This window comes from Jatropha curcas, chromosome 1 (genome assembly GCF_041381405.1).
Source record: "Jatropha curcas cultivar XTBG-Jc1 chromosome 1, XTBG_Jcur_1.0, whole genome shotgun sequence".
Taxonomy (NCBI): Eukaryota; Viridiplantae; Streptophyta; class Magnoliopsida; order Malpighiales; family Euphorbiaceae; genus Jatropha; species Jatropha curcas.
The window spans coordinates 33,526,404-33,547,298 of NC_143151.1; the positions used below are offsets into that span (position 1 = coordinate 33,526,404).

Below are 20,895 nucleotides of genomic sequence, written 5' to 3' on the forward strand. Positions count from 1 at the left end.
TGAAATTCATTTGAAAATGAAATAAAATTCATACAACGCATTGAGAGAATTTCTTTATTTGGTAATTGGTTGTCACAACGTTTTTGCTTTCTTTTTTTCTTTTTAAGTTCGAACTTAGTTGATGCGTAATAAGATTAGTCGGACATTTGATATTATTTATTTTAATAGTATAATTACAAGAAGCAGGGGTGAGTACTATTAGGTCTTTAAAAAGAAAATTGAATCCAACCCCTTTAATTTGAAAATTTAGTTTAGCATATTCAAAAATTCAGCTTAAAAAATAGAAAGAGAAATAAAAGAAAAAGATATTTCTGTTCGGATTAAGACTGAATGGCTATTCTGTTGAGTCTTCTTGCATTTTGTGTGACCTTCTCGATGAAATTTAATTTAATTTTTGATTTCACTAGATAATATACTTAACTGTTCTTGATTTTAATACAACAGACGGTGACAAAATGGAAGGTTATGTTATGTGGAGTCTTGCTGTCAGATGTGCAACAAGAATTACTATGAACATATATCTGTAATTTCATAAAACCAAAGTATCTTTCTTATATTATCATTATACCATCTATGTATTATTATCAACAACAGTGGATGCTTTATTCAGTACCAGCTCATGTCTATTTCATCCAGATTTCCATTTTGTCACAAATTTTTTTTTTTCAAATATTGTTGCTATTATGATAAATGAATGAATTTTATAAAGAAAGCTATAAGGCATATAAATTGATATTGCACAGCAAAAAAGCACTACAAAAATTGACTGATGCAACAACCAGGAGCTAAAATATAGCTTGCACCTAGCAATGCAGAAAGCAACCTTGAAGAGATGAAGATGCATGTTTCAAGGATTTCCAAGAGATTTTCTATGAGGCAGCTGACCATTTCTGATAAATTTTCTATCCAAACAAATATCAATAAATGCAGGACAAGAGTCCAATCTAAGATTCTTCTTTTGCGAATGAACCTTATACCATCTGAATTCAGCATCCCGTCCACCAATAGTTATATGAACATCTGTCAAGCATAAAACTGATTCCCAGAATTGAGCAGGTTAAGAAAATCTTTAGATTCACCATTCTCATCCCAAAACGAAATCTCATTTTCTTTTGTTTTTGATGGATCACAAGACTTAGACAAACTACAGAGTCACAATGTAACAAAGTATAGCATAAGGTTATTTACATCTCAATTGAACTATGAAATTGACATAATCTTGTGTGTTAAGACTGTTAGGCAGGTTCAATAATGGCTGCGTGGCTGGCAGAGAACTAATGTGCTAATCGGCTCCAAGGAGGACATATTTGTTGCTTTACCATGTTGCTAGAGTTACTTCATTACTCCACTTGGATTTTGCAGAAGCTACAGTACTACAGGTTTTGCATACCATAAACGAAATGTCATATTGATGAATGGTTAAAATCAAGTTGTATCCATGTGCCTTGCGCATATATTTCTTTATCAAGTACAGAGAGAGACATTTTCAGGCAATTCCATAATTTTCCAAATTAATTTGCGTAATCCAAGTTTCCAATGGAATCCATATTCATTCTATCTGAAATGATTCATCAAGACAACGGACCTAATTACATCAAGGGTGGACATTCTCATGCTTCAATATCTATTCAAACAAAACTTCTACAGTTTGATCTTTAAAAAAGATCTAGTTCAGGAATACCTCCTTATGACAAGAAGCTCTCTTCAATTCGAAGAACTTTTCTTCTGTTTTCTCCTTGCTTTCTTCACATGGCCCATGGTTGCGTGTTTTTCATTAATTTGATATGTGAAAGCAGCTACAATTTTTTTTTTGGGTTTTCAAAGTAATTTATTTATGTAATCAAATATTCAATGTAGTGATGAGGGTATTTGATGAAAATGGCTGGAGTTTTTGTTGGGCCATATCCTGGATAATAAAATATGTAGAAAGAAAAATACAAGTTTTGTCTCCGAATTACATTGTGCTTTTTCCTATCATAATAATTATGCTTTTAAGGTCAATTAATGTTCTGTTGCATGCATTTCCTTTTTTAGTTCATTGAGAAGGTTGAATCTTTTTATTGCTAGGCTAAGCCTGTTGGAGGATCCTGAAACACCTGACCACTAACTGGATAATCTGAACCCGAATAAGCAATCCAATGAATTTTGCACAATAAAGTAGGAAAGCTATGCTTTTTGGCCATTGTAATTGATTGATCTCTTCATTTTTCTCTGCAGTGAAAGACAGATCTTTTTCTAGTCTAAAAATGGCAATGCCTCTTTCGCATGGTGCTTATTTCCACGGTTTCACATGGAAAAATAAAATATAGACTGTAATAAAATCAAATGATTTCATTTGAAAGCATAGAAAGTAATAGAATGGATTCATCACACGTTATGGTAGACTTTGAAATGGTCCTTATCAAACATCTAATCTACCCACTTAATTTTGTTTGATGATATAATCTATTGGCCCCTCCCACCACCTTCTTCTTCCTCTACCACCCAAAAAAGTATAAAAAAAAAAACGTGACTCTCAGGAGAAAGAGAAAAGAAAATTCCTTATGCATCAATTATTATCTTTTTTAAATTTTAATATTTCTCATAAATTACAAAAGCCTATTACTATTAATTTCCACTTTTATTATCAACTCATAAAAAATGGCTCAAAGTGATAAAATACGTTTAAATTTATTATATAAGTTCAAGATTTTATATGAAACAAAATTAGAAAAACATAATTATTAAAAAAAGAAAAAGAAAGGAAGACAAGTAAACCTAGACATGGCCATATATATTATGGGCTACCATTTCAATTTTTTTGGGTTCATTTTCACTTGGTAATTCATACTTTATAATTATTACATCATGCTTAGGTATAGAATCATCGTCAGCAAAATCCAGTTCCAATATGGAAGAATTGTCACAAGTGTGGGCATTTGTTACCTAAAAATAAAAAACATAAACATAAAATAACATAACCCGTCAAGCAAGAATGTTTAATTTTCCTGGCAGAGATATATATAAAGTTATGCTTTTCCCTTTACTTTATCCCCAAGCATTCTCAATTTGTCCCTTTCTATACAATTTGAGTGTAATTGCACGTGTGATGTCATTACATATATATATATATATATATATATTGTTCTTCAGTTTATGAGACATTAGAATCCTCAGGTATAGAAAATGATTTTAGAAGCTCAAAATTAAAGTTTAGCAATTTGACTTTTGGGTCAATAGGAGTTGACTTCTTTACCTTTCGTATAAGGTTTAGAAGAAAGTTCAACAGATTTTCTTAACCTGCTCAATTCTGGGAATCAGTTTTATGCTTGACAGATGTTCATATAACTATTGGTTTAGAAGAAATATGAACTGAAGGAAGTTTCCATTTGCTTCAAATCCAAGTAAATAGGCCAAGGACCGACCTTACTATTATTATTATTATTATTTTTTTTTTTATTACAATTGCTCTTATACCTAAAAGTTATTGGTGATGACCAATTAATTAAATTTGCTGATAGATGATAGGATTGATGCATGCTTTCCAAGAAATTAACGTTATCTTTTGATTGTGGGAAATGTAAGGATTTCCTTTTCTTCTCTCTTTATTTTATTTTAAGGAATTTTCTCTCTTATTTATGTTCTCCATCCAAATTGAGGGGAAATTAGAAATGGAATACGAGGGCATTTTTTTTTTTTTTTAAATTTTGATTTTGGAGTGAAATAGATAATTTTTTAGAGGGTTCAAATATAATTCTTGATGACGAAATTTCTTTTTTTGAATTTTAATTCCGTGGTTGGGTAGTTCCCCTATATCGAAATAAAGTATAAAAATAAGAAATTATTTAAATTGATGGAATTCAATTAATAGAATTTAAAATTTTCAAGATTTTACTAATTTTAAAAATAAATCATATAATTGATAAATTTCATCATAGTATTAATTCTACCATTTTTAAAAAAATTGGTTAATTTCTATAATTTTTTTATATTAATAATAGAATTGAAATCATTAGTTTTATTATCCTTTAAAAGCATTTTGTATTATAATGAAGAGATTTATAAATTTTATACATTCCCTATTTGATGAATCCAATTCGCCACTCACATATTAATTATGAAAAATATGGAATTAATCATGATATAAATAGGCCAATTTTTTTTTAAACAGACGGTCAATTATAATGTTCTAAACTTGAATTCCATGATCAAAGAATTGAGTGGCAGCCACAAAATCTAACTCTCATCATTATATTCATCGATCGCATCCTCTCTCGCTTGACCAAACCTCCATTTCAACACAGAAAAACTGAAACAATATCACTTATGTCTTTGCTCATTGGCAAATTCACCACATGAATTCTTGCAATTCCGCCAGATGAGATCAAACCCAAGCCCTATCGTTATTCAGAATTTAAGACAACCCATCATGAACATGGTTATTTATTTTCGTTTTGCTCTGTTTATTCAGTTAATAGATTTCATTTTATTTATAATTAAGTTCAAGAGATAACAGATTTCACTTTGTTGATAATTAATGTCACTCTATATCAACGTAAAAAACAAAAAAAAATCTTTTGAGACCGATGGAATATTAAAATTATAAAAATATGAATTTCAATTAGAAGAATTATGAATATGGATGTTAAGTTCAAATTCTAAAAATGTGATATCAAGTTGTTGGACTATAGGGATGGTAGGCACCTGCTCACCACACTCTGGCTTTACACAATGAGGATAAAATAAACAATAGGAATGCAACTTATATTTTGCCATACAAGGAGGCTAAGCGTGTGATGACGATGACCCTTCCTTTTTTTTCAAACTCCCCAAAGGACTAGCAAACCAAGCTACCAAGAAAGACAATGCTTATGATAATACGAAAGAATAATTAATTCTTTTAAATTCTAATAAAATGTTTATTGATTTAATTAAATTACCTTTTAAAAATTATAGAAATAGTTATTGCTTATAATATAAATATAGGTATAATTAAGAAAATTTCATTAATTACTTCTAAATATATTTAAAGCGACTTATGTTTATAGACAAAAATATTATATATTCATGGACATATCACAAAGGGATTAATAGGTAATAGTTATTTAGTTTTTAGTTTTGATGGAAATTACTTCTACATTTGTAGTATTTGATAAATTTATTGATTCTTCATTAATTTAATATTTCCTCCATTCCATTTTGCTTGCATGGTTTGACAAAACACGTTAGCCAACAAAATTTATTTTGCTTTTTTTACCCTTAATTCATTGAAGATATTAATAAAAGTCACTCGTTTAACGAAGGATCATTAAAGTTATTATGAGAAAAATAATTATTTACATATCTAAATTTAGAAATCTTGTAAACATTTTAGGACATAAAAAAAGGTATAACAAGCAAATAAAATGAGATGGATGAATTATGTTTTATTTTAGTCATTTCTTTCAAAAAGTTTTTTTTCCCTTAAATATTCAATATATTTTTTCCATTTGATTTTCCACATTTAATATTAAATATAGAATTACTATTTGATCTTTCATGTTTATTTGGATTAATATTTAACTTCTTACTTACTGACAAAAATAACATTTTTTTTTTTTTGAAAGAAGGACTAAATAATTTAACTTCTCTAAATTTCAAGGACCAATAAATTTTTTTACCAAAGAATAGAAATTAATAATTAATTTTTACCCTAAAAATAATTTAGTTTTCGTTGTCATGAATATGAACCGTTATTTTTCCTTCGTTCAAAGTCAAGCAGGGGCCACCGTGAAGACGAAGATTCTAACATCTTTCTTCTGGAGTCAGAATATTTCCTGGTAATTTTTTTTTCCATGCAAGGAAAAACAGGTGATTGGTTGGTTATCATCAAACCATAGACTTCTTCCTTTTTTGTCTTTTATAACTTTTTAAAATCTGCACACTTTTGAAATACCAATCCTCTTTTCTTCCTTCCCTTTTCTCATTACCTGAGCCGACATTTTCTTCCCTCTCCTCTACATATATATATATAATAACAAACTCAAGCTGACAAGCTCGAAGCCTGGCATATACCTTACAGAAGTTCTTGAAGTCATGGCTTCTAACAAGTTCAGTTTCAAATTACTACTGTCTTCTTGTTTCAAGATCGAGCAACCATTATTTCAAGAACCAAAGGTTCAAGCTTCCAATCAATTAACATCTCAAAGACTATCTCTATCAGAATTTAGTTACCCTGGTTCACCATTATCACTTAGTGATTTATCAAATAATTCCATCTTTAATCTCCATGTTTTTACTCTCAAAGAATTAGAAAAGATAACCCATCAATTCTCCAAAAGTTATGTTCTTGGTGAAGGAGGATTTGGAACTGTTTATAAAGGGTTTATTACTGACAAGCTTAGGCCTGGTTTGAAAGCTCAGTCTGTAGCTGTTAAGGTTCTGGATTTGGATGGCTCTCAAGGCCATAGAGAGTGGCTGGTAAGCTATTACACATAATCATTTCAAGAATTCATCCTTTCTTCTTTTAATTTTTCATTTAACTGTAAATTGATTTCTTTTTCCTACAGGCTGAAGTGATCTTCCTTGGGCGATTAAAGCATCCCCATCTTGTAAATTTGATTGGATACTGTTGTGAAGATGAGCATAGACTTTTAGTGTATGAATACATGGAGAGAGGCAACCTGGAAACCCAGCTATTTGAAAGTAAACATTTTAATGCAAAAACAAAATTTCTTTTGGAATTCAATTTCTTGAAATAAAAATTATACTAAAAACTGTTTCTTGATTTTCTTGATCAATGCAGAGTATTCTGCAGCTTTGCCTTGGTTAACAAGACTAAAAATTGCCATTGGAGCTGCAAAAGGCCTTGCTTTCCTTCATGAAGAAGAGAGAACCGTCACATACCGCGATTTTAAGGCTTCGAATGTTCTTCTGGACTCAGTAAGTATATTATTTTTTGTGTCTGCCAAAATATTCACAAAAAAAAAAAAAAAAAAAAGATGGTATAAGATGTTTTCTTCTACTTTTTTAGGACTATAATGCAAAGCTTTCAGATTTTGGACTAGCAACAGATGGTCCACAAGGAGATGACACACACATAACTACTCGTGTTATGGGCACTGAAGGCTATGCTGTTTCTGAATATATAATGACTGGTAATTAATATTTAGCAATCTGGGTTTTCAATATTTGGATAATACCGAGATTAAGTAATCAATTAATTAATTTTTGTAGGTCACTTGACAACTACGAGCGATTTATTCAGTTTTGGAGTTGTGCTTTTGGAATTACTGACCGGTAGGCGATCTTTGGACAAGAACCGTCCATCAAGAGAGCAAAACCTAGTAAAATGGGCAAGACCATTTTTAATGGATCATCATAAGCTTGACCAAATAATGGACCCAAGACTTGAGGGTCAGTACTCGACAGAAGGGGCAAGAAAGGCAGCTGCATTGGCTTATCATTGCTTGAGCCACCTCTTCAAGTCTAGACCTACTATGAGTTCCGTGGTTAAGATCTTAGAGCCACTGTTGGAATTAAATGACATACCAGCTGGACCTCTTGTCTATGTTGTTTCGAGTGAATCGGAGAAGAAAGAAAGTAACAGTGAAAAGAGAAAAGAAAAAGAAAAACAAAGTGATGTAAATGAGGAAGTATAAGGTGGAAACAACAAATCATGTGAAGAAAAGGAAGTACTATTAGGTCTTATTTATTTTAATAGTATAATTACAAGAAGCAGGGGTGAGTACTCTTAGGTCTTTAAAAAAAAAAAAAATTGAATCCAATCCCTTTAATTTGAAATTTTAGTTTAGCATATTCAAAAATTCAGCTTAAAAAATAGAAAGAGAAATAAAAGAAGAAGATATTTCTGATCGAATTAATACTGAATGGCTATTCTGTTGAGTCTTCTTGCATTTTGTGTGACCTTCTCGATGTGGGATAATTACTATGTAAATGGTGGTTTTTATTTAAAATATATAATATGATCCCCAGAAATACATAAACAAGCCTTTTAATCATGAAATTTAATTTTTTTACTTTCACTAGATAATATACTTAAAACTGTTCTTGATTTTAATACAACAGACGGTGACAAAATGGAGTCGTCTTGCTATCAGATGTGCAACAAGAATTACTATTAAATGTTGTTAATGAACATATATCTGTAATTTCATAAAACCAAAGTATCTTTCTTATATTATCATTATCCCATCTATGTATTATTATCAATAATAGTGGATGCTTTATTCAGTACCAGCTCATGTCTATTTCATCCAGATTTCCATTTGTCACAATTTTTTTTTTTTTTTTAAAATATTGTTGCTATTATGATAAATGAATGAATTTTATAAAGAAAGCTATAATGCATATAAATTGATATTGCACAGCAAAAAAGCACTACAAAAATCGACTGATACAACAACCAGGAGCTAAAATATAGCTTGCACTTAGCAATGCAGAAAGCAACCTTGAAGAGATTAGAGATGAAGATGCATGTTTCAAGGATTTCCAAGAGATTTTCTATGAGGTTGCTGACCATTTCTGATAAATTTTCTATCCAAACAAATATCAATAAATGCAGGACAAGAGTTCAATCTAAGATTCTTCTTTTGCGAATGAACCTTCTACCATCTGAATTCAGCATCCCATCCACCAATAGTTATATGAACATCTGTCAAGCATAAAACTGATTCCCAGAATTGAGCAGGTTAAGAAAAGATCTTTAGATTCACAATTCTCATCACAAAACGAAATCTCATTTTCTTTTGTGTTTTGATGGATCACAAGACTTAGACAAACTACAGAGTCACAATGTAACGAAGTATAGCATAAGGTTATTTACATCGCAATTGAACTATGAAATTGAAATAATCTTGTGTGTTAAGACTGTTAGGCAGGTTCAATAATAGCTGCGTGGCTGGCAGAGAACTAATGTGCTAATCGACTCCAAGGAGTACATATTTGTTGCTTTACCATGTTGCTAGAGTTATTTCATTACTTCACCTGGATTTTGCAGAAGCTACAGTACAACTGGTTTTGCACACCATAAACGAAATGTCATATTGATGAATGGTTAAGATCAAGTTGTCTCCATGTGCCTTGCGCATATATTTCTTTATCAGGTACAGAGAGAGACATTTTCAGGCAATTTCATAATTTTCCAAATTAATTTGCGTAATCCAAGTTTCCAATGGAATCCATATTCATTCTATCTCAAATGATTCATCAAGAGAACAGAACTAGTTGCATCAAGGGTGGACATTCTCATGCTTCAATATCTATACAAACAAAACTTCTACATGATCTATAAAAAAGATCTAGTCAGGAATACCTCCTTATGACAAGAAGCTCTCTTCAATTCGAAGAACTTTTCTTCTGTTTTCTCCTTGCTTTCTTCACATGGCCCATGGTTGCGTGTTTTTCATTAATTTGATTCCGAACCCAGTCCTCGTGATACTTGTCATCATAAGGAACAACTTCCCCATCAAAAAACGGCTCTCCTATAAGAAAATATAAATACTTTAAGCAAAGAATGAGAGAATGAGAAGAAGACATTTAAATACATTTTAACTATAAAAACAACCCCAACAAACATATTAGAACAACGAATATTACAAGGTTCTACTTTGACTACTCTATAGCTTTATTTCTCAAATTATAGAGATAACTGACTCGAAGAGAAATAATTCTCCTGCTAATATATCCAGAGATTCTTCATTAACCACGAAATGCCAAAAGATGGAATTGAAGGTTCACCACTACTAATATATATCAAGATTTTATCTTTTGAAACAAAAATGCAAAAAGATCGATTTACAAGCTACATCACCAACCATACATGATGTTTTAACACAACAAAAACTAGTACCTCCGTAACTACTTTCACCGCAGCACAAATATGAATCCGGTAAAACCCATTTTACATCAGGAAGAGCTGTAACCAAATAAAACAGTTACAACGCAAAGTACAAGAGAAAGAACATACTGAAAGTTGAAAAATTAAGCATGTTACTTGTAAAAGCAAAAAGAGTGTCAAAGAAAGCTCACATTTGATCTTGTAAGTGAGATTTTCCGACACATTGCAACCAAAGGCATAGTAGTACTTCGTCGAAACAGAGTATATTGATTCCTTTGCTTTCTCTTCACTGGAAAAGAAACCGAGTTGACCAGTCAACTCGGTTAGTCAACTTGCTTACAGTCAAAATCAATTATTTTCAAGAGCTAAAGCCTAAGACAAGGGCCTTTTTGTTTTTACCTGCCCAAGGCCATTGCCAGAGTCTTGACATAGCGATTGATAATCTCATCTCGAAGTGGATATTCCTTAGGAGCCTCCATAACCACGAGCCAGTGCTTGTAGTCACAATCCTCTAGTATACTGGGCAGCCGAGTCAACTCCGTTCTTGGAGTTACCGGCGAGTTATTGGCAACCGAGTCAGTAGAGAAGAATAATCTAGAAGATGAAAAGAAAATACTAAACGCAGAACTTGACGGACAGAAACGGCGGCATAAAACCGTCGTTAAGGTATTCGGTTTCCTTATGATGCTATGGAGCATTTAGGACTTTTCTGTTCACGGAGGTCGAAGAAAGTAAAGAAATTTGAAAGTGGGAAAATTACTGTGATTCGGTGATGTGTATGTCCATTAGCAATGATGGATATTCAGTAGCTATGGGCCCATGGTCTGTTATACAAGTTCAGAACACTTTGTTAGCCCAATATTAGGCCACAAGTTCAATTAGGCCCAAAAGATTGCAAGAAATAAGAGATAATTTGTAAAAAAAAAAAAAAAAAAAAGAGTTAATTGATGAGAGATAAGGCATAGGTAATAAAAAATACAATATCAATATTACACCATTGAAATCTTATTTTTTTCTTATTTATGATGGAAAATTAGGAAGTAATTAGTGTTTAACAGAAAGTACTAAAGGGCAAAAAAGAAAAATTACATCCCGTAAACATGGAATGGAAGGCGAGGCTCAGCAACAGCAACAAGAGGGAATTTCTTAGGAGTAGAAAGCCCAAAAATTTCCTCCATATTCAAGTCCTCTTTCTTCAAATTCCCTGGCAATTTCCAATTAAACCCTTGTAAAAGATTTGCCAAACTTGCTTGAATCACTTTTATTCCTAAAGGATAACCAGGACACATTCTTCTTCCAGCACCAAATGGCAATAGCTCAAAATCATGCCCTTTAACGTCAATTGCCTTACCAATGAATCTTTCAGGGCAGAACTCATTAGGGTTGTCCCAAATTGTAGGGTCTCTCCCAATAGTCCATACATTGACAAGGACACGTGTCCCTTTTTGAATGTCATAACCAGCTATTTGGGTATCTTCACGACATTGTCTAGGAACTAACATGGGTGCCACTGGATGCAGACGCATTGTTTCCTTGGCAATTGCTTCAATAAATGGTAGATTAACAATGTCTTTCTCTTCTACCCATCTTTCTCTTCCAATTACTCTGTCTAGTTCTTCTGTTGCTTTCTTGAAAATTTCTGGCTTTCTCAACAGCTCAGAAAGTGCCCATTCTACTGTCACCGCTGAGCTCTCCGTTCCACCGGCGATCATGTCCTGAGGATAATTATTCAATACATACCATCATCAGGAAAACAAAAATATCTCCTGAGGATAATTATTCAATACATACCATCATCAGGAAAACAAAAATATCAATAATAAAAAAAATTATGATCGGTTAAACTAATTTTTTTTATTAGCTCATATGATTATCTGTTTCAAGAATTAATTATGGAAATTAGGGTTAATTCAATGGTTTTTATTTTTGTTATTAAGCTAAATGACGTCGTCAATGGTGAGTAATTAGGGGAGCTATGTTGCTGCAAGTGTAACTGTCTGGTCCACCGTTTGATCATAAGGAAATGGGGAAGAAACTTCTGATAAGTGGAAGCAATAATCTAATACTAGTCATCAATCACTAATAAAGATTTTTTAAATAAAGTACTTGATTTGTTTGACTCCAAATGCAAAGACAAAAACGACTTTGCTTATCAGTTCTTCAAGAGTGATTAATTAAATTAATTAATGAATAAAGAATTAATTAATTTTAAAAAATGCATACCTGTGTAAATCCCTTAACTCCGTTTCTTTCAAGCTTGACTTCAAGATTAGGATCCTCTGCAAGTTGCAGGAGAATATCAACCATATCTTTAGCCACATAATTCTCAACCCCTTTTCTTCTTGATTCATGTTCGTCCAAAACATGCTCTAAAAACCTGTTAAATTTCTTGCTCAAAACCTTCATTCTTTTTATATTCCCTTGTAAATCCAAGAAAGCAAGCCAAGGAATGGAGTCTCCGATATCCAAAACCCCATTGAGCAAGAAAAGCTCGTCGAGCATTTCTTTAAACTCTTCTGGAGTCACAATTTCATTTTCGTTTTCATTTTTCACTGTATACTTTTTCCCTAACACCATTCGGCTTATAACGTTTAAACTAAGATCTGAAAGATGATCTTTTACGTTAATAGCGTTGCCACTTGAGAGGAACAGAGTTTTAAGTAGTGATCTAAGCTCTTCTACGCGTATATATTCATATGATTCCAGGCGTTTTGCACTAAAAAGCTCCATTACACACATTTTTCTTGCTTGACGCCAATAAGGTCCATAAGGTGACCATGTTATATCTGAGTAATTAAAGGTGGTGTATTTCCCGGCGGCGGTTTTCGGGCGGCCGGCGAAGTTGACGTCATGAGTTTTAAGGATAGTTTTGGCCATTTCGACGGAGGAACCGACAACAACTGGGAAAGAGCCGAACTTGAGCTGCATAATAGGCCCATATTTTTCAGAGAGGGAGTGGAGGGAGCGGTGGGGGAGTGAGCCTATTAGGTTGAGATTTCCGATGATAGGCCAGGATTTTGGGCCTGGTGGCAAGTGGAGTTTTCGACGGCGGAGACGGCGAGAGAGGAGGAGTAGAGCTAGGATGGCAACCCAGGCAGTGGAAAAGGCAACCCAAGTAGGAGTTTCCATTTGTGTAGTGATTGTAGGTGTGGAAGTGATGAGAGGTGGAAGTCGTGATTGACACTTATATAGAGGAGAGAAAGTAGAAGAGGAGTTCAATATAGGTTTTTTGTTTTTTTTTTTTTTTTTTTTAAATCAATTTTTTATTGGTTGTTGCAGTTACTGTTAGCTGTCGTTTTCTATTGTTAGCTGTCGCTTTCTATTGCCTTGTGGGGGTTAGTCGTTTAGGCAATGAGTTATTGTATTCTCTTTTCAAAATGCAATATATTTGTAAATAATTGATGAAGGGTTGAATTAGTAGTATGAAAAATTTTATTAATTTCAAACTGTGACCAGTTCACACTTACAAGGAAAATCATGGGAGGGCAACAAGCTTCTTCTTCCATGTTTCAGAAACAAGTGGCTTTGTTCTGTCCAATCGGAGGGAGTTTCCTGGTTGGTACAAATGGAAGATGGAAAGAAAAGAAGTGTGAACTTTAATAAAAAAAAAGAAACGTCCATTGACCACTGACCATTTCAACTTTCCAAGTCGTTTTATAAATTTCCTTTCATTTTCTTAGGGAAAAATGAGAACTTCCACCTGACAAATGGTTCCCGGTTGACTCGAGTCTACGCTGCCAGTGGCTCCACAGGTAAGTGGTTGAGAATTGAGAGTGTTTCTTTTTGGGTTGTTGGGTATTTTGGGTTCAATAGGGCTCATCATATCATTATTTTTTATTTTTATTTAAAAAATATATTACTGTTATCAAATTTAAGAAATGTTAAAACAATAACAAAAATTTTATTTACAACTTATAGGACTTAATTATTAGGTGAAGTACAAGAGTTTTAAGTGCTTATCTTAAAAATTTTGACGTGTTGTTCGTATTATTGGTCCATAGAGTTGACTTTCTTACCTAGTAAAATTAATTTGATTTGTCTCATTACAGATTGAATTGAAAGGAAAACATAAAATCGATTAAAATTAAAATTAAAATATAAATCGAATTAATCTAATTCGATTTTTTAATAAACCCATTTGATTTTAATTTATAATTTAACAGTTTTAATTTTTAATTTTATAATAGAGAATAAATAAATTTGCTTAAAAATTAAGTTATATCTATTCATTTGAATTTATTAGTTTAATTCAATTATAAAGGACAGGTAACATTTTATTTTGTTATGGACTTTTGAAGGTCCAATTGTTGGGCCTTAATAATGATAGATAAATTGGAAGAGATGGGTCCATAAAAAGACTGAAGAGTGGATAGCCAGGCCCATTTCAAGGTAAAGGGCAAACATTAAAAACTCCCAATTTTTTTTTTTTTCCCAATAAATAGCTTATTATTAGCATAAGCTTATAATACAGAGCTCTGTTTATTGCACTCTATTGCATATACAATCCTATGTTAAAAGTGTCACAAAGAGCAACCTACATTGACACAATATATAGATACAATTTTATAAGAATGGTTCCAATAAATAAGGCAATAGAATGTGACAGTTTCAAGTCACATTCTTTTGACTCATATGGACACACTATTTGGTACTCCTCTACATGTTACACCAGGTTCTGAGCTAGGTGCTAGTAATTCATATGGCAAAACTCCTGCACCACACCTGTTCTTAAGGCTAGGATCCTTGTTCCTTCTCTCTATCTCCTTATCTATCCGTCCCATCTCTGCAGAGAACGCATAAAATGAATCGATTATTTCAGCATCACCTGACCAAATCGATGGTTGCTGTCGTTCACCGATGTATTCCTCGTCCGGTGAGTGTGTTGATAAGTTGTCTACCACAGCCATAAATTTTGTTGCTTGTAACAGACTTGGCAATGCTGACAGGAAATATTTTTGAGGATCAGCTACAAAACTTTCATATTCAGGGTCATTTTCTTCTGGAATTAGTCTTCTCATTAGAGGTGGTCTATTGGGCACATAGCCACCATAGGGATACTGTCCGAAATTGAGAGCTGCATGTTGTGCAGATGCAAGCCAAATAAGGGTGGTGAGGATTGAGGTAAGGTCATCAGCGCTGGCTAATGTGGGCCACCAATCTGCATGGCCGAGATCAGCATGGCCCACATGGACTGACTCAGCATACCAAGCTTGTAACTCTTTGTCATTACAAACCACGCTTGAATTCGGGTAGTACCGGTTCACATAGGTCCGGACCCAGTTCTCTATTGCAGACCAGATTAGAAGACCATCTTGAGCATATGGATAGTCCTCAAGTAGAAGCTTTAAGCCATGTGGTTGTGTTGGATCAGGTACAGCCATACCTCTGCAAGATAACAAGTATCTTTATTAGATTAACTCACGATTTCCGTCCACTTTAACAGAACACAAAATTCATGATTCAGATCATGTAACTTCTTTCCTATGTTTCCTGTCCCTTATTGTTCCATGTAACAAAATTTTATGACATAGGTTGATAATTTTGTCTTTCCAGTTCAAGTAAGCAACAATAAGAGGAACCTAAGCTGATATTTTCACAATTGGGTTACTTGTAATATACCTACGAATGAGATCAGCAGGAAGGCCTTCCATGTCGAATCGCCAAAAGTTCTTGTATGCAGCAGCACTAATCTCCATGCAGTAACGGCCAGGAGTGAAGCAGTTTTCAATAACACCATCACCGTTAATTAAGCTTTGACGGGCAAGTGCATTGATCTCTAGAGTGTACCTCATGTGTGGATCCAGAAGCTTAAATATGGGATGCATTGCACTCAATTGCCTATGAGCTGATAGTATAAATGGCTCCAAGGAAGCATGTGTGCGTAGCCTATAATCATCATAACATCCAATTAACTAATTTGCTAAAATGAAAAAATAAATTTAAGTATAATGACAACTTTTGAGTTGAAATATCATACTTACCAGTGATTAACTAGCTGATGAACCCCAGCATCATTGGACCAAACATGAGCCTTGGCAAGTTGCCACATCCAGTTGGTAGTTGCGTCAACTGGAGGGGTTACTACTCGCTTTGATCGGGAATTTGGTCCTGCCTGTGGGAGGCTAAGCTCTATAGCAATGGGCTTAAGAGTCCCTAAAGGGCTCGAGAAAAAAATGGTACGAGTTGCATAAGCTTTTCTACCATCAAGGGCATTAATTCGGTCCAAAAATGGGAGATAAACATCATGATAATCTATTATAAAAAGTTTATTTTCATCCAACGCCTGCAATAATATTCAGAAAACATACAATTACGTTAGTGCTTAACTTGTAAATCATATTCACAGTAAATCGTATGTTACTTGGCGAGGGCAAAAATTATAATACCTCTTGAACGGACATGCCATTCAGATGGCCCATAATGTGCTCTTCTTTCAGAGCAGACTCCAGAGGACCATAGATTTCAGGATCAAGATTGCTTTTGGGAGGAAAAACCTTCAGGCGCTCAATAGTGACAGGGTTAACCCCTGCGATTGCTTGACGGGCAAATTCGTCATCTCGCAACCACGCAAACTTGTCCTCTGCGCAAGGGAATCACATCCACATTAAGAAAAATAATCTTGCCTCTTAGTTAAATAACCATGTGACATTACCCACATGAGAAATGTGATGATATACATATCAAAAAGGGAAAATGATAAATGCACATGGATTAGAAGACTCGCATCATAAACAAATTTTTTAAAAAATAAAGCCTGCTCCCAATGGCAGCCAGTGAGGGGAAAGGGACAAGACATAGTGGATGTTGTTCTCTCTAATTATCAAATTCAGACATTTATTTTCTTCTTTTCAACAGTTACAAAAGTGGCACAGATGTTTATTTTCTGAAATTTGTACCTGTGACTTGGACTCCACTATATGATACATGGGCAGTGGGCCAACAAAAAACTGCACCATGGCTTTAACTAGTGAATCTCACCACCATACTTGTATGTCTAGGCTTGTTTTGATGCTAAATATATAAGTATTTCCTAATTTTAAGTTAATGGTACCAGTTACTCAGTTGGCAGGTTAATTTTAGTACCCAACCACAGTAACATTGACACAATAAAATGGGAAATATTAGAAATATTACTCACTGGAAAGAATCTTGGGAGTGTCATATCTGAGAAGTCTTTCGCTTGATTCTTGAATCTTGGTAACCACCTTTGGCAAAGGAAGCCTTCTCCAGATTTCATCTTGAATCCCTACTTTAAGAAGAAGCCCTTCTCTGTAGAGAATATCAATATCTGAAAATGCACTAAAATCATGATTCTCAGCAGAAATGTTGGCCTTTATCAATGGGATTAGATTATGAAGCACCGCCCTAAGCCTCCCAGCTGAGAATGTCTTTTGCTTAGACTCCTCAAACTGTTCATCTCTAGGCACATATATAGGCAAAGGCTTCTCTACACGGCTCTCCGCATTTATATCTGTATAACAATATATGATATTAGTATATATTCACATTATTATACAAAAACACTCGAGCTGTGCAGCATAAAAGAAATGTAGATATGGCAGTAACCTGTATCAGTTGGGGGGCGCCCAGTGCGACAACGTCTTGGATATGGGAGGTTTTCACCTCCAAGTGTTGGTCTAGCAAAGTCAATCCCTCTGTCTGGGTTTCCCAAATCATTGTACACGTCAAAGTCATACACCCTGTCTGATAATTTTCTTTCTCCTATACCATCACCTCTAATTTCTCTCAGTTCTTTTTCTCTCAATGCTCTTAGTCCAGCAGGAGTCTCACTTGGTAAATATGGCTGGTCAAATAAAAATCATCACAATTAAACTTTAGACTTTAACAATTATGCAACTTTATCATACAGGCAAAATTCTTTTAACTTTAACAGTGCAGTTGTTTCTTTAAAAATGTTATGCAAGTTTATTTATGACGGACTTAATAATCACAACAAGAAACAAACAACTTAAACCATTCATATGCTAGTTGTTTCAAGATCATGGGTCCATGGTGCATTCTGGAGAAGTGGCCCATCCAATCTCAGTGGAATCTCAACAAAGACATTGTTGCAAACAAATAGTCACCTTTTTTTTTCTCTTTTTCTTTGTCCTGAACTGACTAAAGTGGCATTCCATTACAACCTCTTAAATTGGCATATGATTCAATTCAGCTTTATTTCAGTGAATATGAATCTCTCCTGTTATAAGATCTAATTACCAAGTAAAAAATCACAATTCAAGGAATGAGGAAAATAGTGAAGGGGAAAGAATTGCAACAAAGCGTGTCAACAAAAACAGGCTTTGAATTTTTTGTCTTTTGCAAAAATTCAAAGCCTAAAATATTTCAAGTTTGACATTTACAAGACATTTTTTTGAACAAGAACATAAAAATTTAATGGGACTGCAATTTATCCAAAAGTCTTACAATTGGGAAAAAATTTAAAGAAAAAAAAGAACAACCAAATGAAGAAAAATCAATGCTAAGTACCTCATTAGAGAAAAATATCCTTTTTCCAGGATGATCTTTCTTGGCTTGCACCCAGGAATTGCAAGGGAAATGTACTGGACCACGAGCGAAACCTTCAAGAGTGATCGTCTCCAAGAAAAACTCATTTTGGTGCTTGTTGCTCACTGTGATTGCACCAGGAATTCCAAAATGTGAATCCACTATAAAGTCTGCAGTATAATGAACCCTCTCAGCTTTAAAATTTGATTTCTTGGACCAGTCGTTTAATACAGCTTCCTTGCTTTTCTTTGGGGCGTTGGTTTCTAGAAGAAAAAAGTTTCAAGATGATATTATACTCATGATCCATTTCAGCAAAGGCTCAATTATGTTATACGAGAATTGTTAATGAATAAATTAATGATTTTTCCTCGTTTTTTTAACATAATTTTGATAACCCATTAAGAGAAACCTAAAACCCACCTGGGAATTTAATTCTTTACTTCAAATTAGCAAACAAAAAATTGAAAAAGGGGAATAACACCAGAAGTAACGAACCAAAAAGTAGCATAAGATAGACATTATTAACAACCAAAGCTAACATTTAGCATTCTCGATTTATCATTACCCAGAAAAGAAAGATTTAATTGAAAAAAAAAAAAAAAAGCTTACTTGGGTCAACTTCATTACTAATAAGCTCCAAAACAACATTTCTCCCAAGTTTGTCCATGAAAGCATCCCACTTCTTCGCAATAGTCTCCTTCAAATCCTCTTTGTGCTTGTTTCTAACAGTAATAACAGCTCTAACCTTGAACTTGACTGCCTTTTCAGGCAAAATATTATTGGTATTAGTATTACTAGCCTTGATTAAATCTTCACTGATAGCTGCCACAGGGGCCCTAACAACTCTCTTTACCATTCTCTGTTGTAAAGGCACTAAAACTGGATTCACCAAAAGCTGGTTCTTTTGATGAAAACTATGATTCAAGAAAACTTTAGAAGTTGATATAGATAATGATTTATCAAACAAAGAACTACCCATGATTTCTTTAGCTAGTGCCATCTTATTTTCCTCTACTTCTCTGTTTCAAGATCAAAAATTTTCTTTCTCAGAGAGATGAGAGGAACGAGAGTTCAAGGATGTGAAAATTTTATGCGCTAGTGCTCTAGTGCTGCCCTTTCTTGATGCGTTGTATTGTATCACCAATAACGTTGTCAATATATATAAGCATGTAACAGAGAAGACAGAATAGTTGTGTATCAGAGGATTTCACCGTCCACACGTTTTTCAAATTTTTGTTTTCTGTTTTCTAGTTTAATTTAATTTTTCTTGTTGCTTTTGTGATCTTGAATTATAATTTTGAAAATACAAAATTGGACAGCCGAGTCAAAGCGAGTTTCCGGGTTTCCAAGTAAACGACGCGGTTCTAGGAATTGGGAAAGGCACAGGGAAAGTGGGGCAAATAATTTTCTTTGATGTTACCCCTTGTCTTTTAATAAATGGCAATAATATCCCTGTTGATTGAAAAGTGGCATTATTGTGAATCTCAAACATATACAGAAAATTAAATGACACAATTTCAATTTTAATCGTTGGAGATTTTTTTTTTTTTTTTTTTTGAGCAATTTATGGGTTTATAAGCAAATTGCATATGTCATGTGATGTGCTTACTTTCACTTTAGGGTCCCACTTTAAATTTACTTGGATGGGACGAAAATATTCACCTCCACCGCATAAATTTTTTTTACCAGAAAATTTATTTTATTTTATTTATATATAGTCTAGAAATATTTTAATATATTAAGCACTAACTTCAATCAATAGGCTTCATTTTTCAAAATTAGATTTTTCATTCTATTTGTTTGAATCGTATATGCTTTTTTCTTCTTTATTGAATTTAGACAAAATTGTCGTGTTATGAATTATGAACTATTCTTCAAATATATATTTAGTTGATATGCTTTATTAGTAATATTTTTTCTATTAAAAGTGATATTTAATATTAATAAAAAATATATATTATAAAATTAATTATTCAAATTATATTTTATTATTTTTTCAATTTATATAAAAATAGAAATAAACTTATATTTATGGGACGCATGTACTATAAATTTGAGGGAAAAATATTTATTTGATTTCGGTATATGAGCTCACTTATATATCAAATTAACATAATAAAAACATTTGACACAAAAGGTATGATCAAATTTTTTATTGAAAATAAAATTAAAAGTGATATTTTAAAAGCAATTAATGATTTATTTTGGTATATGAACGTTCTTATACACTATTAGTAAGCAAATATTTTCATAATTTGAGTTGGATATTCCAAGCTAATTTTTTTTTCTTATTACCAAAAAAGAGTTATTTGAATAGTCAAAATGTGAAAGATGGAATTTATAAATAACAATGTATAAAAATAATAAATTATATTTTTTAATGCTCTAAATTCATCATTTTAAATTTCTCGAATTTTCATTATTTTTATTAATTTTGTTTTTAACTGAATAATAGAATATAAAATCCACGAATTTTATCTATAGAATTTATGAAATTTATAATTTCACATTTCATTAAAATCTCTAAAGAATAAAATTCATTTTCATAGAAATAATTAATCTATAGTTTG

The 20,895-nt window shown here is 32.9% G+C and overlaps 4 protein-coding genes across 6 annotated transcripts; 1 reads left to right on the top strand and 3 right to left on the bottom strand.

Moving 5' to 3' along the window:
• The first annotated feature begins 5,937 nt into the window (after positions 1–5,937).
• On the top strand, positions 5,938–7,841 carry LOC119369049 (EPD1-interacting receptor-like cytoplasmic serine/threonine-protein kinase). Its single transcript, XM_089724753.1, has 5 exons — positions 5,938–6,438; positions 6,528–6,663; positions 6,764–6,900; positions 6,992–7,115; positions 7,195–7,841. Exons 1-5 carry the CDS (start codon positions 6,055–6,057, stop codon positions 7,617–7,619), a joined length of 1,206 nt encoding a protein of 401 aa, XP_089580879.1. The 5' UTR covers positions 5,938–6,054; the 3' UTR covers positions 7,620–7,841.
• A 625-nt stretch (positions 7,842–8,466) lies between these two features.
• LOC105631385 (plastid developmental protein DAG) lies at positions 8,467–10,691 on the bottom strand. 3 transcript variants are annotated; one of them, XM_020678268.3, is made up of 5 exons: positions 10,217–10,691; positions 10,009–10,106; positions 9,830–9,895; positions 9,293–9,461; positions 8,467–8,632 (listed from the first exon to the last, which is right to left on the bottom strand). In XM_020678268.3, exons 1-4 carry the CDS (start codon positions 10,513–10,515, stop codon positions 9,316–9,318), a joined length of 609 nt encoding a protein of 202 aa, XP_020533927.1. In that variant the 5' UTR covers positions 10,516–10,691; the 3' UTR covers positions 8,467–8,632; positions 9,293–9,315. The 3 variants fall into 3 exon arrangements, with proteins under 3 accessions (XP_020533927.1, XP_012068873.1, XP_037497491.1); XM_012213483.4 differs by having other exon boundaries at positions 8,467–8,647; XM_037641563.2 differs by lacking the exon at positions 8,467–8,632 and having other exon boundaries at positions 8,696–9,461.
• Positions 10,692–10,806: 115 nt separating this feature from the next.
• On the bottom strand, positions 10,807–12,991 carry LOC105631384 (trimethyltridecatetraene synthase). Its single transcript, XM_089724755.1, has 2 exons — positions 12,041–12,991; positions 10,807–11,532 (listed from the first exon to the last, which is right to left on the bottom strand). The coding sequence occupies exons 1-2, from the start codon at positions 12,944–12,946 to the stop codon at positions 10,903–10,905; spliced, it is 1,536 nt and encodes a 511-aa protein (XP_089580881.1). The 5' UTR covers positions 12,947–12,991; the 3' UTR covers positions 10,807–10,902.
• Positions 12,992–14,220: 1,229 nt separating this feature from the next.
• On the bottom strand, positions 14,221–19,476 carry LOX4 (PLAT/LH2 domain-containing lipoxygenase family protein). Its single transcript, XM_012213481.3, has 8 exons — positions 18,935–19,476; positions 18,308–18,588; positions 17,384–17,621; positions 16,956–17,288; positions 16,204–16,397; positions 15,799–16,100; positions 15,437–15,703; positions 14,221–15,202 (listed from the first exon to the last, which is right to left on the bottom strand). Exons 1-8 carry the CDS (start codon positions 19,323–19,325, stop codon positions 14,446–14,448), a joined length of 2,763 nt encoding a protein of 920 aa, XP_012068871.1. The 5' UTR covers positions 19,326–19,476; the 3' UTR covers positions 14,221–14,445.
• Between the last annotated feature and the right edge of the window lie 1,419 nt (positions 19,477–20,895).

What these genes read in the sequence shown, in the direction of transcription:
- LOX4 (XM_012213481.3), bottom strand. Translation starts at nt 19,325, where the DNA reads ATGGCACTAGCTAAAGAAATCATGGGTAGTTCTTTGTTTGATAAATCA. An exon ending in TAGTAATGAAGTTGACCCAA is followed by an intron (nt 18,589 to 18,934) that starts GTAAGCTTTTTT and finishes TTTTTCTTCTAG; the next exon opens with AAACCAACGCCCCAAAGAAA. An exon ending in GGATATTTTTCTCTAATGAG is followed by an intron (nt 17,622 to 18,307) that starts GTACTTAGCATT and finishes TTATTTGACCAG; the next exon opens with CCATATTTACCAAGTGAGAC.
- LOC119369049 (XM_089724753.1), top strand. Translation starts at nt 6,055, where the DNA reads ATGGCTTCTAACAAGTTCAGTTTCAAATTACTACTGTCTTCTTGTTTC. An exon ending in AAGGCCATAGAGAGTGGCTG is followed by an intron (nt 6,439 to 6,527) that starts GTAAGCTATTAC and finishes TTTTTCCTACAG; the next exon opens with GCTGAAGTGATCTTCCTTGG. An exon ending in GGAAACCCAGCTATTTGAAA is followed by an intron (nt 6,664 to 6,763) that starts GTAAACATTTTA and finishes TGATCAATGCAG; the next exon opens with AGTATTCTGCAGCTTTGCCT.
- LOC105631384 (XM_089724755.1), bottom strand. Translation starts at nt 12,946, where the DNA reads ATGGAAACTCCTACTTGGGTTGCCTTTTCCACTGCCTGGGTTGCCATC. An exon ending in GAGTTAAGGGATTTACACAG is followed by an intron (nt 11,533 to 12,040) that starts GTATGCATTTTT and finishes AATTATCCTCAG; the next exon opens with GACATGATCGCCGGTGGAAC.
- LOC105631385 (XM_020678268.3), bottom strand. Translation starts at nt 10,515, where the DNA reads ATGCTCCATAGCATCATAAGGAAACCGAATACCTTAACGACGGTTTTA. An exon ending in CTGGCAATGGCCTTGGGCAG is followed by an intron (nt 10,107 to 10,216) that starts GTAAAAACAAAA and finishes TTTCTTTTCCAG; the next exon opens with TGAAGAGAAAGCAAAGGAAT. An exon ending in CGGTGAAAGTAGTTACGGAG is followed by an intron (nt 9,462 to 9,829) that starts GTACTAGTTTTT and finishes ATTTTCTTATAG; the next exon opens with GAGAGCCGTTTTTTGATGGG.